This window comes from Mytilus galloprovincialis, chromosome 13 (genome assembly GCF_965363235.1).
Source record: "Mytilus galloprovincialis chromosome 13, xbMytGall1.hap1.1, whole genome shotgun sequence".
Taxonomy (NCBI): domain Eukaryota; kingdom Metazoa; phylum Mollusca; class Bivalvia; order Mytilida; family Mytilidae; genus Mytilus; species Mytilus galloprovincialis.
The window spans coordinates 15,698,817-15,715,584 of NC_134850.1; the positions used below are offsets into that span (position 1 = coordinate 15,698,817).

The 16,768-nt window shown below is 33.1% G+C and overlaps 1 protein-coding gene across 1 annotated transcript; it reads right to left on the reverse strand.

Moving 5' to 3' along the window:
• Positions 1-679: 679 nt before the first annotated feature.
• On the reverse strand, positions 680-11,691 carry LOC143056058 (uncharacterized). Its single transcript, XM_076229136.1, has 8 exons — positions 11,086-11,691; positions 8,875-9,160; positions 7,392-7,556; positions 6,039-6,212; positions 4,424-4,576; positions 3,849-3,960; positions 1,579-1,700; positions 680-1,305 (listed from the first exon to the last, which is right to left on the reverse strand). Exons 1-8 carry the CDS (start codon positions 11,658-11,660, stop codon positions 1,000-1,002), a joined length of 1,893 nt encoding a protein of 630 aa, XP_076085251.1. The 5' UTR covers positions 11,661-11,691; the 3' UTR covers positions 680-999.
• Between the last annotated feature and the right edge of the window lie 5,077 nt (positions 11,692-16,768).

Sequence of the window (16,768 nt, forward strand, 5' to 3'; positions counted from 1 at the left end):
CTCTGTCCTGCCTTTTTATTTTTCACTCTGTTCGGTCCTGCTTTTTTTTTTTTAGTTTATCCTGACTTCCTAAATTGTAGTCCAGACTTTTTTTTGCAAGTGTCACATCCTGCCTTTTTTTTTACTCAAAACTCCTGTCCTGCCTATTTTTTCAAATTTCATCCTAGCCCCCCCCCCCCCCCATAAAAATCAAATGGTAGCTCCCTAATGGCGGACAAATTTGCATACAAGTGTAAATACGTCTATTGCATTTGAAGATTAATGCAACAGTACTTGTACCGATGTTCAAATCTCGTTAGTCAAGATGAAGAAGAAATCAGGGTTACAATAACAAATATAAGTAAAGCGCATGAATTCATGAAAGCGAGACCGATGCGTCTTCAAGGTATACTCGTCTTGCTTTGGATGAATCACCCGCCATGCGAATGTATACTAGACTAGGTTTTTCCTTTTTCCTTTTTGATCTTTCTGTCTTCTGCGAAGGATTTTTAACGCTCTGGGTATTTTGGAAACAAAGCTATCATGCTGATGTTATTAGATGTATTTGTAATGATTTGTGACTTTTGTTTTGCTTAGCGTACACTAGCACCAAGGGATCACACAATAACATTGAATAATATCTACACAGTAATTTCAATTGGTTCAATCTTTCAAAATTTTGTTATGTATGCAACATAAACACACAAGACTGCCTTTATTTTCATATATTGCAATATTCAAAGATACTAGAAAAAACAATCAAAAACACACAGCATATCACAGCTTTTGTAAAATTATACATTTAAATGGTAATAAGGGGAAAAAACACCTACATTTATTATGAAAAATACTGTCAACGCAAAGTCATTGGTAGTAACTCGTTGCTAATATGAAAAACTTATTCAAGTACATCAAGTTAATTTGAAAATTGCGATATTAAAGCCGCAAAGTTGGCAAGAAAGTGGTAAACGCGAAATATAGTATACGCAACAGTCATTTGGGTTTACATGTAAAACTTGTCTAAATTTGCACTGTGTCAATGTTTAGATATTTAGAAATTCCTAACATTGTCGTAGCATAAGTATAGGCATCTGATGACCAAAACGGAAAAAATCCTTCCGGTTCACTTTTAGGATTAAATCCATCAAAATCTATTGGAGTAGGTTGTCCAAAATGAGGTTGTTTTATCATCTCAGCATATTCCGAATCCGAAACAACGCCTTCAAATCCAACGACGAAAGCACCACCACGAGGAAATTTGTCAGGTTTAATTTTTGTGCCGTTGAAAAATTCTAGCCTATTTGCTGGATAGAAAAATGGCAAACTCTGAAAATAAAATTCAAAATATAATTATATGTGTATAAATTATATGTTACTTTGGCTTTTTTAAGTCTTTTTAGTAGTTTTGTTTGTTTATTAGACGTATTCCCTTTATTACGTTAACTTTTCATATTTTCAAAGCAAATCCTTACATCTTTATCTCTGTATAATTAGTATTAATTACTCAAAAAGCAGCTTTTATTGCTGTTCTTCATCTCAAACTCACAACTATTTAATGGGAAATAAACAATAGCTTTGGTGATAAAAAAAAGTACTTACTTTTAAACCTTTACCAGATCCAGAGAAAAACGCATTCCAAGTTTTATAGGATCCACCTAATGTAAAGTCTTTCAGGAAGGCAACAGAGCCATCAACATATTTTTTAACTTTATCAATAGTACCTGCAATATAAAAAAAAACCAACCTCTCTGAACTAAAATAAGATAGCTGAATAAACCAGTCAGATCGTTTCAGTTTTGATGAAGTCTTAAGCTTAGTCAGAGCTAACCAGCACAAGAAGATAGTTGCTCGTTGAAAAAAAATATGTGCACCGTCCCCCTACACTCATAGTCTCGCAGGTTATTTCAAAACCGCTATATCGTGATGCAACTCACTTCATGGGGGAACAAGACGGATGTTGCATGTCGATCAAGATCAACTAACCCTCTCTGGAGCTCATGAGATCTTCACGTTTTTTGGTGGGATAAGTTTTTCTCAGCCTTTAGTTTTCTATGATGTGTTTATTTTTTGTAGAATGTTGCTGGTTTTTGGTCGTTTTTCTTTATTTTTTTGCTGTGGCATTGTCGGTTCGTTTTTGACTTATGAACTTTAATATCTCTTTGGTATCCTCATTTGAATGAGTGCTTACAACTTATATATCACAGTGAACTCGAGGATACTACCACCGAAAGTAAAAGGTGAGGCAAGTTTAAAATTGAGTTGCCTCCCGTTAACCACAAAATAACATCAACTTAATTGAGGTACTTAATTCACTAAAATGTGTAATATTTTAAATCGACCAAGTCTAAATTAATATCTGACAAGCCCGATAAAAAATTCAAAAAAGTATGTCATACGTAACTTACCTGAAGGTGCGGTCGTGTCTTAATAAATATTTAGGACAATGATACTTCAAAGTAAACCAAAGGGAATGTCTTAAAGACAGAGACAATGATATATATACGTCAAATTCTAATATGACGTGCTTCTTTCGCTTGATGAATAAACCCATGCTCTAAATCCAATAATTTGTTTTTGCACATGCGTATATTTTACTACTGCAGAATAACGAATTTTATCAAATTGGCATGCATTTAATATATTTCATGAATAATTACACCTTATGTAAGAATCCTGGATTTTGATTGGTTGATAGCTAGTGTATTTTTCATCAATTTACTGTTATCAAATGAATATCGTTTATTTTTTAACGCTGCCGGGGTATTTGCCAAAGGATATGCCCTTTTCACCCTCTCTGCCGTGGTATTTGCCAAAAAATACTCTATCCGACTGGACGCTTGTAACGTCACGATCATTAATGCGTTTTTGAACGTTAACATTCGGTGTAATTAAACAGATATAGCATGTTCTTGAGGGGTATTTTTCGCAAATACCCCTCCTTAACATGATATATCTGTTTACAAACTCTTAAATGATGCACATGTGGTTACTAATTCATTTATTATGACTGTAATGTGTGGCATTCCGAAATTGACATATTTGACCAAGATACGGCAACCGTTCATGCTGGCTGTTCAAAAACTCCTGCGTCTGAAAAATCACAGTGCCAGCTGTTTGCTTCTTTACAAACAAAAAAGGGAGGTTCATGGAAGAGCCTACACAATCGCTTTACCCTTATACACATCGGACATAGAAATGACCTTAATTGCCTTAATCAGAATCGAAATAATTGATGCAAGCTATATTTTATTGTAGTTTTAACATAGGTAGGCATTATATTCGTGTTATTTTAGCCCTCAATATCGCTCGGGCAAAAATAATCACGAATAAAATGCCTACCCATGTTAAAACTACAATAAAGTATAGCTTGCATCAGTTATTTCTTAAGTAAAAATGAGGAAATATCGAAAAGACCGGGACAATATACTTCAAAGTAAAACGAAGGGAATATCGAAAAGACAGAGACAATGATACTTCAAAGTAAAACGAAAGGAATATAAAAAAACTCAGGGAACAATGGTACTTAATTCAAAGTAGAACAAAAGAAATATCGAAAAGGCTGGGACAATGATACTTCAAAGTAAAACAAAGGGAATGTCGAATAAACAGAGACAATGATACTTAATTCATTGTAAAACAAAGGGAATGTCTAAAAGAAAGGGATATTGATACTTCAAAGTTGAATAAAAGGGAATATCTAAAAGACAGAAACAAATTGAATGCTACTTCAAAGCAAAACAAAAGGAAAATCGAAAAGACAGGAACAATTATACGTCAAAGTAAAAAAAAAAACTCATTTTAAAAATGTATGTCTCAAATAAGTATTAAGCCTTTACACTATTTTTTTTTACCAATATGGAAATATTTACCCGAAGAGCCAACCCACTGTAGTTTTTTAGTGGCTGGATCAAACACAGTAAATGCGTCTATTAATGTATTCATAGCCATAGAAGTTGTAAATAATCGGTCTTCAGCTCTTTTCTGAAATAACAATATAGTTTCTATCATCATTTTGAACTGTTTATTTACAAAAAAAAGTACATCAAGAAATAGAAATAAAAACAAAATCATTACCACAACTGGTTTCCCGATCTGAAATCCTCGGAGGGATACGAATCTCGAATCTCTTTGTTTAGATTATTTAGAAATTTGTAATGAAAATGTACAGGGAGATGACTGTAAAAATCAGCTGAACGTTTTAATCACGCTCTATTGTTTAAAATATGAAATATTTAGACTCCTGATCAAAACAATTAACGGTCATGTACAGTCAATATTTCCATCTTTAATTGGTAAAAACTTCCCCTCAAAACAAAAGACGATAACATTTAAAAAAGTTTGCATGAACTCTTGAAATTTAAGTAGGTTATTTCATATAGTTACATATATATATATACTTAACAATTTCGAAATAAAAATGATAATACAAGGAATTCATACTCACAAGGTCGGATCCATCTAAACCTATATCACCATCTCCAAGAAAATCGTCAAAATAAATTCTTTGCGACTCGTCTATAACTGCAGAATTAACTATATCGTCTAGAACAGGGCCATTAAATACGTCGGTGAATCTGTTTAATACTGTATCCATTATCTAAATAAAAAAAAAAGAAAACATCGAAAAGTAAGAGTCTTTGAAATAATTAATTTTGATGAACTTTTTTCTCGTGGATCAAAGACGCTTCACATCATTTTGACAAGTAATAAAATGCTCAATCCCTAGTTTAAAGTCCGGTGTTGTTTCTTAATGTATTTGAAGCCAGTGTCTACACGAAGGACTCCTTTATATGAATTAAACGCATTCATAGTATAATAAAATTGTACAAAAAACTCTGGACAAGACAGGTCACGTGGTACTAGTGGGATACATACCGCATTGATAGGACATTTTAGCGAAAAAAATCGAACGTTTAAGCGCCAAAGTATAATTCATTTTAACACAAGATTTTGACCCCAATCCCTGTTAGCGAAAAATAAAATCACCAATCCCCCTTTTTAGCACAACATTTTATCCAATAAATAATAAATGAAAAATACTAAATATTTTTAAAATAAAATCAAGAAATCACACAATAAAAAATATTATCATGATCATGTCCATTAATATAAGCATTAAAAGTCTAAAAGGTTAAATAAATGTTAAAAGTCACTTCCAGCTCGGAATATATGTCCTAGAGAACGTACGTGATGGACTCTGAATATACCCCCTATACAATACTGTTCATAAAATTGCAGTAGGAACTGTTCTTTCCCTTTATCTTGTCTAGATTGTGGTGCACATTTGTCTTTAAAACTTCGTATTTTTGAATTTTTTTGTAGTTTGCAATTTGATAATTGTGTCATGAAAAACGTAAATAGATTGTGACAACTATAAAATTGCTTATAATAGTTGGAATGGAACGACTCTGGACCATTATTTGTTTGCTATGAATTACATGGAGCTATTCGTGGTTTAAGTAATGTGAATTTTATTCAACCAGGTAAGCTTTCGCTAAAATAGGCTATCGAAAATACATGTGAACGGATTAATTATGCGCCAAAATGGTCTCTTATGTCTGCGCTAAAATGTCCCCTAGTGGTTTACAATTTTTCGCTTAAATGTCCTGCGCCCTTCCGGAACATCTCTGTATACCCCCCATGATTTTAACGGAGTTCATGTTGCTAGCGTTTAGTTTTATTTGAAGTTTTATGTGTTTTTCTTTAAAATGTTTTCGCTGTTTTGTTTCTGTTTTCATCTCATCCACATAACGTCAACGTGGAAAATTAACTTCCTTCTTTAAAAGTTTCATCAAAGAGCGATGATTGCTATAAATAATTATACAAAGACTTAAAGTTTCTTTAAAGTAAAGATTTAATAAAATTAAAGAATTCTTCAGCACTCTAAAACTTCATAATGTTTTCTTCTATCTATTAAACCAATTGTGCTCAAAAAGTTTTGACTAATTATTTAACAGTATTTTTCAAACACTTAAATTTTTAGAGGGCATGCGAGTCTTTGATATTATTGTAGCGGAACATAATATAAGTTGTCATATACATTTTTTAACTATACTTACTTGGAACGGCAGTGGCTGTGTCTTTTTAAAGCGCCTGAGCATAGCTAATGTTCTTGCTGTAAACCAATAGCATTCAATTTTAGAGGGATAGTATGTCAGTGCAAGGTCACGTCGGTTAGAGAAATTATTGGCGAGTTCGTAGCTAACCATTAAAGTTGTATGGTTGTATATGTTCTGCAAAAAATAGATACATTTAAATTTTGTATAAAAGAAGATGAAGACCACTTTTTACTATAATGTAATAAAAATTGTACGTTTACATCTTTCTTAATATTGGATAATGTTGAAAAAATGCTTGTATGTACATATACAAAATGTAGATAGAAATGGGATGATTAATATACATGTAGCAATGGCGAATTCAAAAATTTTCATAAGAAGGGACATACTTTATGCCTAAAGTGGTCCCGCTCCATTCATACTTCAGTGATTAACCAATAATCAACAAAATTATCCCCACACACGACCCCATGCCCCCAATTCGCCTCTGTATAGTAATATATTTAAATACTTGTCTAGAGCTTTGAAAGTGTTCTAGACACGTGTCTTAATTTGGCAGTCGTTCACTCGCTCTTTAGATGTCTATTTGATTTAGCGTTCTATGTCTGATATCTCATCGACGTTTATCTCGCACATATCTCATTTAAATCACACGTGGAGCTGGAACTGCTTTCTCTTAATTCGAGATCAAAGAACATGTCTAACTTGTAAAACCTTAGAAGATGAAAATCACTTTGTCAAATTGATGGTACTAGTATATTGCGAATAAAACTTTTTAATGACATCGACTTAGGTAATCCTATATTTCCAAATCGGTCCGATACTGAAATCCTTCAAATATAAACCAAGTGAGAAAAAAAAAACAGATTCCCTTATAAACCAGTTTTTATAGCCGAGACCAGTGGGGAGACTCTTAGTTATTTTGCTTATATATATATATTATAATATATGAACCCAACAATGTTAGATCTGTAAATTTGCTTTCGCAAAAAAATTTGCGAAAGCAAATTTACAGATCTAACATTGTTGGGTTGATGTTTAGACGAGTTGTATATACATTATGTACACAGCCATGTATCACCATCATTGATGGCGATCCGATGGATACATCTGTTGTAGAGTTGTCACTGACTCAGACGTACTTATTATAATATATGTATTCAACTAAGTTTTGTTGTTGTTGTTGTTAATTTTTGAATGATATCAAGAAGTACCATTTTACTTATATGACAAAAAAAAAAAGAAGAATTAATAGTTTGCTTTCATTGAATTATGGCTATTCAATGTCCCCTTGGAATCGTCTTTTTCTCTTTTTATTATTATCTTTAAAAAAAACACCAGCATGATACATACTTGAAGATCGGCATCGAATGTTTCTTTTGGTACCAGTTCACTAAGAAGGCTAGCTGTTATACCAAACACGGCATTAGCAGATACCGTGACATCGACATTGTTAATTGTAAAAGGCATGGACACACCCTTGTAAAATTCTTCTTTAGCCTCGTCCACATTCTGTACCTATATTATGGAAATGGCATGCGAGAACATTCAAGACACAAGAAAAAAGTGAAAAATACAAAATAGGTATAAAAATGTATGAAATTAAGGATTATGTAATCTTTGTTGTTTCTATGCCATTCGTCACAACTCGGTCGATTTCGTAGAAGGAGAGTAGCGGATACACACGAGAAGGAGAGTACAAAGAGGAGGCTCAGGCTTCCGGTTTTATATTTGACAAGTATGTTGTTGAGGATATTTTGTAAACAACAAACGTTTGTGTATATCTGGACTTGAGGACCACAAAATCCCCTTTTCTTTCACTACAAAGACCCAATAGATATAATTCCTTTATCGGCATATGCACAAAAAGACACGTCTCTTTTATTCAGTACTTATGCGTTTTGAAACTTTTGTATTTTGAAAAAGAGGGATCATGAAAGATACCAGAGGGACATTGAAACTCTTAAAAATCAAACAAAAATAAACTGACAACACCATGGCTCAAAAAAAGAAAAGACAACAGACACACAACTATTACAGTATGTATACAATACACAAGATAAAATAAATACCAAGCAACACGAACCCTACGAAAACCTGATGGGGATTTCGGGAGCTCCAGAAGTGTATGCAGATCCTGCTTCACATCCTGCACCCATCGTTTTAAAGTTTTAAAGTTTCTAAATACACAGGCCTGGAGGAGGGGTACTAACCCTTAAATCAAGTGTATTAAAAAAAGAAAGGTTACAAAAGAAAAATAACCAGCAATCAGCTACAAATACAAATATAAAATAATGATCCTTGTCGAGTGTTTTAAATATTCATTTATTTTTTATTTTTGCACATATGCTTAACTCCTGTATTTTCAGAACAACTTAAACAATAAATTAACGACTTGTAGGTAAGTTATCGCAGAGCTGGCCAAGAAAGGAGAACAGAAACTTTGGAAGGCGTCGGGAACGGAGGTTCCAAGTAGCATTTAAGTCATCAACGATTTTTTAAAGTTTAATTTATTTTAAAAAAGACATTAGACGTTTCAACACGACAGATCTTAGCCTCCTACACGTACGACACTCAAAACTTAAGTGGGGTATACACATATTATATATACGATCATCATTAGACCTGTCCAATTCGATAGTTTAAGTCATAAACATGCTTAGGTTGTGGCACGAGTTTGTCTCGATGGGATGTATGAATACGCATCCACTTCCTGTCACAATAAGAAATGCATATCATATTTCATGTTGCATTTGTAATATTAGTTTTTCTTGTGACATGTGATTCGCTTGTAAGTTGTAACCAATTTTATCAAAAATTAAAAGATGAATCTTACCCATGTAGGAACTAAAGCTGCTGATTTTGTCAAATTTTCCGTCAGAAAATTTCGAAGATAGAAGTATGTCCGTGGATCGATAGAATTTTGGTTTTTGTCTGATGAGAACGGACGATAGGCATACTTTTTAAGAGCCGTAAAAGCGGATGTTATATTTGTGTTGACATTGTTCCATTCTTTGTATAAATCAATAAATTGGCTCTCTTTGAGTAGACTTCCCAAGCCAATATTAACAAAGGTATCGTCAAAATCTGGTGGAATATGGAATGCTTGCAAAAATATATCCCTAAAAAAGAGGAGCCAATAAATAGTCAATAAATTTTTGGGCTACAGGAGGGTTCAAATTAAAGTTTTGTCAATCAAGGTCAATCAATATAATACAGCTGTTACATGAGAGGGAGCATCTCAAAGTTGTATCCTTACTTATAAATAAAGAAGATGTGGTATGATTGCCAATGATACACGATACCAAATGAAAGAAATTAACAACTGTAGGTCACCGTACGGCCTTCAACAATGAGCAAATTCCATACCGCATCAGCTATAAAAAGCCCCGAAGTTTATAAAAGTGTATGTTTGCGCTCTCAGCAGGAACAAGAAAAGCATGATCATCAAAATACAAAAAAAAAGATTTTATCTTTCTGAAACACAAATTGCATATAACTTTTATTTATCCTGCAATTGGGTGTCATATTATACATATACAGTCCAACAGATATCGCTCTGCTGTATGTATAATATACAGATATCGCTTTAAAACTCCGCCCACTGCCGGACTACGTTTGTGTATTGCTGTTGACGAGTATTGTATGAACCTGAGTGACCTAAGAATGTGTATTGCAGTCGCATTACCAATGACGTACTAGTATTGCTTGACCTTATGTGAAATAACTTAAAATAAATTAATTTACGTTCTATTTGTTTTAAAGCATTTTTTCTTAGCAATAACAATTAAACAGAATATTAACATCATTTAAGAACTGAATGCTTCTTTTTGTAACTGCATTGGGGTGTAAAAGCGTTGACCTAATTACATTTTGTAGGAAGCGCTTCATTCTAAAAATGTGCGCACGATCAACGCTTTTACATCCCTATGAAGTTACAAAAAGAAGCATTCAATACTTATAATTATATCTTTTAGCTGGGCTCATGAAAACACGATTTTTATCATTTTTAAAAATTTAATTCTTTACTGTGGGACCATGTGTTATCATGAATGATAAGTTTTATTGTGTAATGCAATTGCTTAAGGAATATCACGTGATGTGCAGTTAGCCAATCAGGATAACGTTTTATAATGAAACATACATCTAATGTAATTATATTAATTTGCTACGACGCCAATCATCGAGTTCAAAACTTGAATATGAAAAGGTGTATCACAAAATCAACCATGTCAATTTAAGCATGTACAGTGGATGTCGAGTTAAGTTAAAAATCCTTAAGCGAAGGACAACTCATACACTTTTGTTTCAAATCGGACAATGTTTTGATATTTGTTTTTTTACTGTTAAAATTATTTGTTATGTTAGAATACTTGGCTCGAATTAGGAGTAATAACTCGCTAAAGCTCGCATTACACCTGTTTCTCAGCCTCGTACAAACACAGCTGATATTTAAAGACACAATACCGTTATTGTCTATATATCTTATGATTGTCCGGCCTTATACATTTCCAATTGAAAAGGTCATTCTAGTATACTCATAGCAGTTTTCAGTGAGGTTAAGATACAACCTTTTTTGTCCATTTATTATGATGAACATTGAGAGAATGAGTTTATGATAATGAAATATTAAGGAGGTTCGCTATATTTCAAAATAACAAGCTTTTTAAAAGACTGTTCTAAAATGATAGTTATGAATAACGTTCATAAAAGGGAAGAACAAAATTAGGGGTCCGTGAGCTTGTTTTCAAGATATAAGCCATTGATAATTTGGCGGGAAATGATTCTCTCTAGATTTTTCTAACTTTTAACATTGGCCTCTTGTTTGATTTAAAAAAAACTATGAAAAAATTACAAGGATTTTATACGGTTTTCAAATCTGGCTTTTAAAATTTATATGCAATAACATAATGAAAAGAAAAGTGGTGTTAGTGGGCAATTTAATTTTATAAATAAAATTAGAGGATTCCTAAAATCTGGCAAAAGCTAAAAAACAAGAGAAGCAAACATCTTTAAGTCAAAACAAACGTTACGTAATATACTTCACTTTTCCTTCAGAAGTTTTTCAAGTATTTCTGCAACGTCTTTTAATCCAATCAAGTCCAGAAAATCCTCCAAGAGTTTGCTTGGAAACTTGTTAGTAAGATCGAACAAGTCCAAGAGATTTTTTGGAGCACTTTCCCACGTCCGGTTTCTTTCATTATAGACCTGCGACCAAAAGGTCATGATTGAATTATTATATGGTCTATTTCGATCATGATATTGTTCAATTGCCTTAAGTGACAAATGTATTTGTTCGGATTTTGGAACAGGCCCGATTCCATACATCGAAGCTTCAATCAGGCAACTAGAAATCCAAGCGGTAGCGAACATGTTGTTGTCGAACACTTTAAAAAGCTCCCGTATTTCCGCAATTTCCAATTCTCCATGGAAATTAAGTTTAACATGACTCGGATATAATCCTTGGTCTTTTTGCCACGAAAAGGGCGGCGTCCCATGGGTAGATGTTTTTATTTGAAGCTTCTCCACTTCATAAGACACATATTGCACCGTTTCTGGTAACGATAAACAATTTACATTAAAAAGAAACTTTATAAACCAACAGATAAATAAATAAATCATTTGAACCTCGACACAGTTAACGTTCAATACCTTTGTGGTCTCAAGATAAGATAACACGTTATACAATATATATACACATATATTAATATATACGAAACTTACACGTGTATAACTCGAATAACTTAGCGCCCTTTCACCGCCAGTGTCCTTTCGTGGAGTGATCGTATTGACCTATTCGGGTTAACACGTGTTGTCTTTATATATCACTTTATTGTAAGACATGATTATAATAGTGTGATGTTGATTTCTGGTCACGCCACTATTCGTTTAAGGATAGGAATACGTTTGAATTTTGTTTAGCCATTTTCAGCTTCAATGTTAGTTCAATGTCAGAAAAATATCAAACAGTTGAAGGACTTGAAAATCTCGCACTATCTAATTTCTAAGCATTAAGAAATACATTTGTTTTCTGACATTGAACTACTAAATTAATGTATATTTATTTACATGCTATTTTATTGTATTCTATTGATTGCACCGTTATATACATATAAACATGTTTTAAAGGGGAATTATCTACGAGATATGATTTTTTTGTTCAATCAATATTAAAAGTGAAAAAGGGAAATACTAATTCACTTTTAGCAGCCAATTTGGTGCAATTTTGTCAAAATAGGATAAGCAACATCGCTGATGAATTAACTAGAGAATAAGTCGACCTCATATGATCCGTGTTCATGTAATCTCCAATTTAATTCATTACTAGAGATGTGTTGTCCTAAAAAAAAACATTCTTATTGGTGAAAACGATGTTTAACATATATTTTTAACCTATAATATGAAATCAAACAGACCTAGAAAAATTCAATTGCATGAGTTACCTATCTATATATATGTTTATCTATGTTCATATCGGATTATGTATTAGATATAGAACAAACACGGGTAGTAACCGCGTCATATTGAGGAGCCTTTAAATAGAACAGTGTTTGTGTCATTGTTTGGTTATCACAAGAGATTTTGAAGACAAACAATGGCAAAATATAAACATTCGGATATTTTATAACAGGAACTTCTGACCATAGATGGAAGCTGATGAGTACCTTTGTGTATAGCTAATATGTTAGTATATCAAAATTTGTCAATGATCATCTAGTTAATACTTGTCTCAGAAAAAATGCTTGCGTATGTAAAATTTAAAAGTTGTGATTCGTTTCAAATGCACAAAAACGTGGTTTGCTTACTGTCTGTTACGTTACATCACATACTAGTATTTCGTTATGGTATAAAACTGCCTTCAATCACTCCGAAAAATAGCTACTTGTGCACACAATTTTGGATTACAGAAAATTCGGTGTCATGGTTTGGTTTAGCCGTGTCAAAGGTTTAGTGTCATGGTTGACATGGTTCAGTTATGTTATTCTTGTCGTGTATGAAGGAAGAGTAACGATAAAAATAAACAGACATTATACAACTATTGAAATACTTCTTTATAGAATCGTTTTATATGGAACACAAAAGGACATATGAACGCACATATAATGTAGTAACATATGTAATAAGTGCTTCTATGGTTGGAGATATTATGGACATAATTGTGCAAATCGTTATACAAACATGAAATTTGGTATAAAGGTTGACTAAATGATATTTAAAAAAAATCCGCTGCTGGCAAGAAAAAAAATTCGTTTTTTCAAGATGGCAAACTCACATTTCGGAAATTGCGTCATTACAAATTGACAACAATTCGTTAATCAGTTAAAAAGTGTGTTATATGTAAAATCCAATGTTAGATTTGATAGAAAGTAAATGACAGTTCTTAAAATACGACTAGACAAAACATTAATGAAACTTTAGTGACTTCCGGTTTCAAAATGCCGGCAAAAAAGTCAAAAATTTCAATTTTTATACTTCACAAGGGATGTAAATCCTTGAAAGATGTGTTATAGGTATAATCCAATGTAAGTTATGATGAAACATAAAAAAAAATCCTAAGTACGACAAAACAACACATAAATGAAGAAAAATAGTGACTTCCGGTTCCAAAATGGCGGCAAATACGTAGAAAATATTTTTATAATTTCCATCAACTTAACAAGTGTTAACACTCTTTGTTACGTTTAAATGTCTAGTTTGGTTAGAAAGACAGGTTGCTAATTTTATAATTATCTGGCAGTTGCTTATACAACAACCCGTACAAGGAAGGCCAGAACGGTAGCATTTACAGTTACCAACACAGCTGAATTTTCGCTGAATTTTCGCCTCCGCATTTCAAAATTTTCTGACACGAGGATGCAACGGCAGTCAAAGAAGTCCATTTTGGTTCCAACTGTCATTGATTCTTTCTTTCATCCAATCCCAGTGTTCATGACTTGGAGCACGTACCTGTCGAATACATGAATCAGGCTGAGCCCAAACAGCTCCTCCTTGATATACTTCTCTTTTGGTGTGCTCTGGATAAGAATCTCTTGTAGGCGGAATTGCATCACTTTGCCGCTGTTTCATGGCAAACAATATACATCGTGCCTCGCTTCATACTTAAGCCTAAAAAAAACCCTCCTTTACATCTGGAAAACCTTCCATTGTTAGCCAAGCTGACCTTTTGCCTTTCTCATGACAATTCAACAAAGTTCCACATCCACTAAATGCATGGACGAAAGGAAGAGCAGCTACACAAGGACCAAGCGCAGTTGATATGTCACGTGCAGGAAGCCATCAAAAGTCGTTATTCCTTCCATAACCTATCCACAATTTGTTCTACCTAATTTTGTGATTGCTGCAATTCTTGATACTATTACATCTGAGTCAGTACTACCTAAAATTACATTTTACAACACTTTTCATAATCATGCCGAACTTGGACAAACTTTCGTGTATCTGCTTCTTCATGATTGCACGGGATAGATAGAAAGTATCTTTATTGAAATTGCAAAGAATATTTTCACCATGAGTAACATACACATTTTCATTAGTCTCTTAAGAAGCAATTTTGTCAGAAAGAAACTTGAACAATTTCGTTTTTTGTCATCTTCACACAGAAAACTACTCCATACCATTGGTGTTCTACCAGAACCAACACCTTTCCATCTGGCACAAGAACCTTGTCTTTGTCTTGTCACAGCCTTTAAATTATTCATTTAGTAAATATCAAATACAATGTCTACTTTTGAATACTTATCGATGTAAGATTTTATATAAGGCAATATGACATCATTAGTATAATCATCAAATATTTTTGCCTAACTTTGTGACCTGGAATTAACCATTGCTGCCCCACCAACGATAAATGCGTCCGAATTCGGATCAGCAAATCGCAGAATGTTTCAAGTAAACCCAAACAAAGACGTTTCAAGTTTCATTTTGCGGTCAAAATAGGAAGTTGTTCTTTTTCATTTGGTTATAAAAAGCAGGTTCTCCTTCGTTTTGCATTCGCTTCAAACGATCTTCGTATTGTTTGGACAAATATCTTGGAGTTTATTGACATATCTTACCTGTTTCCGAATCAACAATTTCCTAAATGGAGTATTTTTTTTACAAATCTGACGACTCTTCTAGAAATGAATTTCCAAACTCGTTCCTCATTTTGCAAAGTCTTTAAAGCTGTTTAAAGAAATCAGTTTGTGTTTTCGTAGTCTTCATTATGTCGTTCGTTTGTTTTAGAATGACCCAAACCACTAGATCTTTCAAATTAATCTTCTAGTATACTGACTCCTGGTCCAGCTACCATCCATTTGTCTAAAAGTTATCTTCGGTTAACCTTATGGCACCAACATCGCCCTTCACATAAGAAAGAAATTTGCTGATCTTACGTACAGTGAAATTATCATTTTCAAATTCCATTTTTACCTGTGAGTGATGTTCGGGAAGGGAAGTTATATCTCGAAGATGAGTCGGTAACGATCGAGCATAATTTACACGATCAAGACCTAAAACAATACGCTATCATGCTTTATATGGACTGTTTGAAAAATACGAAATCTCACTCATGAAATGAGCATAATACCAAAATCAGAAGAAGTTTTTAATTTATAATTGAATGCCAGGAATTAAACTGTGGTCGAGATGACTCTTTTTCATTACACCAGTCTTTTAAATCATTGAACGTCACAGAGTCATGAAATAATTATATATTCAAAGTTTAGCTTTCATAATCTGAAATTAACAACGTTTAAGCGGCGTATGTGTTTTTTTCTGAGTAAGATTTTTTTGCGCGCGAACGTTTTTATTCAGTTTTTTTCGATGCTAGCAATCACATATTTTTTTTTCAATATATAACACTATAATGCATGGGGAACCTCTGGATTCAGATTATTTTCACTTCAGTGTACATTACATTAAACTTATTGCAAAATGTTTACTGTATATGGCGTTTAGTATGAACACGGTCTTATTGAGACGAAGTTTGTTAAGGTTCTTTATAACAAATGGACAAATATGGCCGTATTTTCACCTCAAAAACTACTATGCGTACAGACTTGCCTGTGCAGTTTGAAAAGTTTTAAGGCCTGGCATCCACTAGATATATAAATGTTAAATGTAATTTGCATACCAGAAAGATAAATCGTTTTTGGATTTTGATGGGCATTTTTTACCCATAGTAAGTAAGTCTGTACACTGAGTAGTTTTTGAGGTGAACATACGGCCATATTTATCCATTTGTAATGATGAACCTTAAATTTACACACACAAGGAGATTGTAATTGTTTTTCAAGTATATAGTAAATAAAAGCCTTTATTTGTTTCATATTGCAATGGCGTTACATGTACATGTAGTAGAGGGTTTAGAGATAAGAACGTGCATTTCTCCAATTTTATGAGGACTTAGGGGCTCTAATGGGGATTTGAATAATCACATTAATGCAATTATTTTGGGCCAATATAATCATATAACCATTATTTTTTTTAAAAATAATCAAATCTACTGTATATCCTAGATTATCAAATAATCCTGAAATATTGGATCTGGTAATCAAATAATCACTGTAACAACGGTTAAGTAATCACATAATAAAAAAAAACCCATGAAAAGACTCATTTATTAAAACCCCATTCCTATATCCGCGGAGGGATCCGAATCCCGTTCAGCAATTATAAGGGATCGTAATAATATCGACACGATTCCGACGAAGCATAATTCTTCATTGTTTTAACTTACTAATTGCACTCTA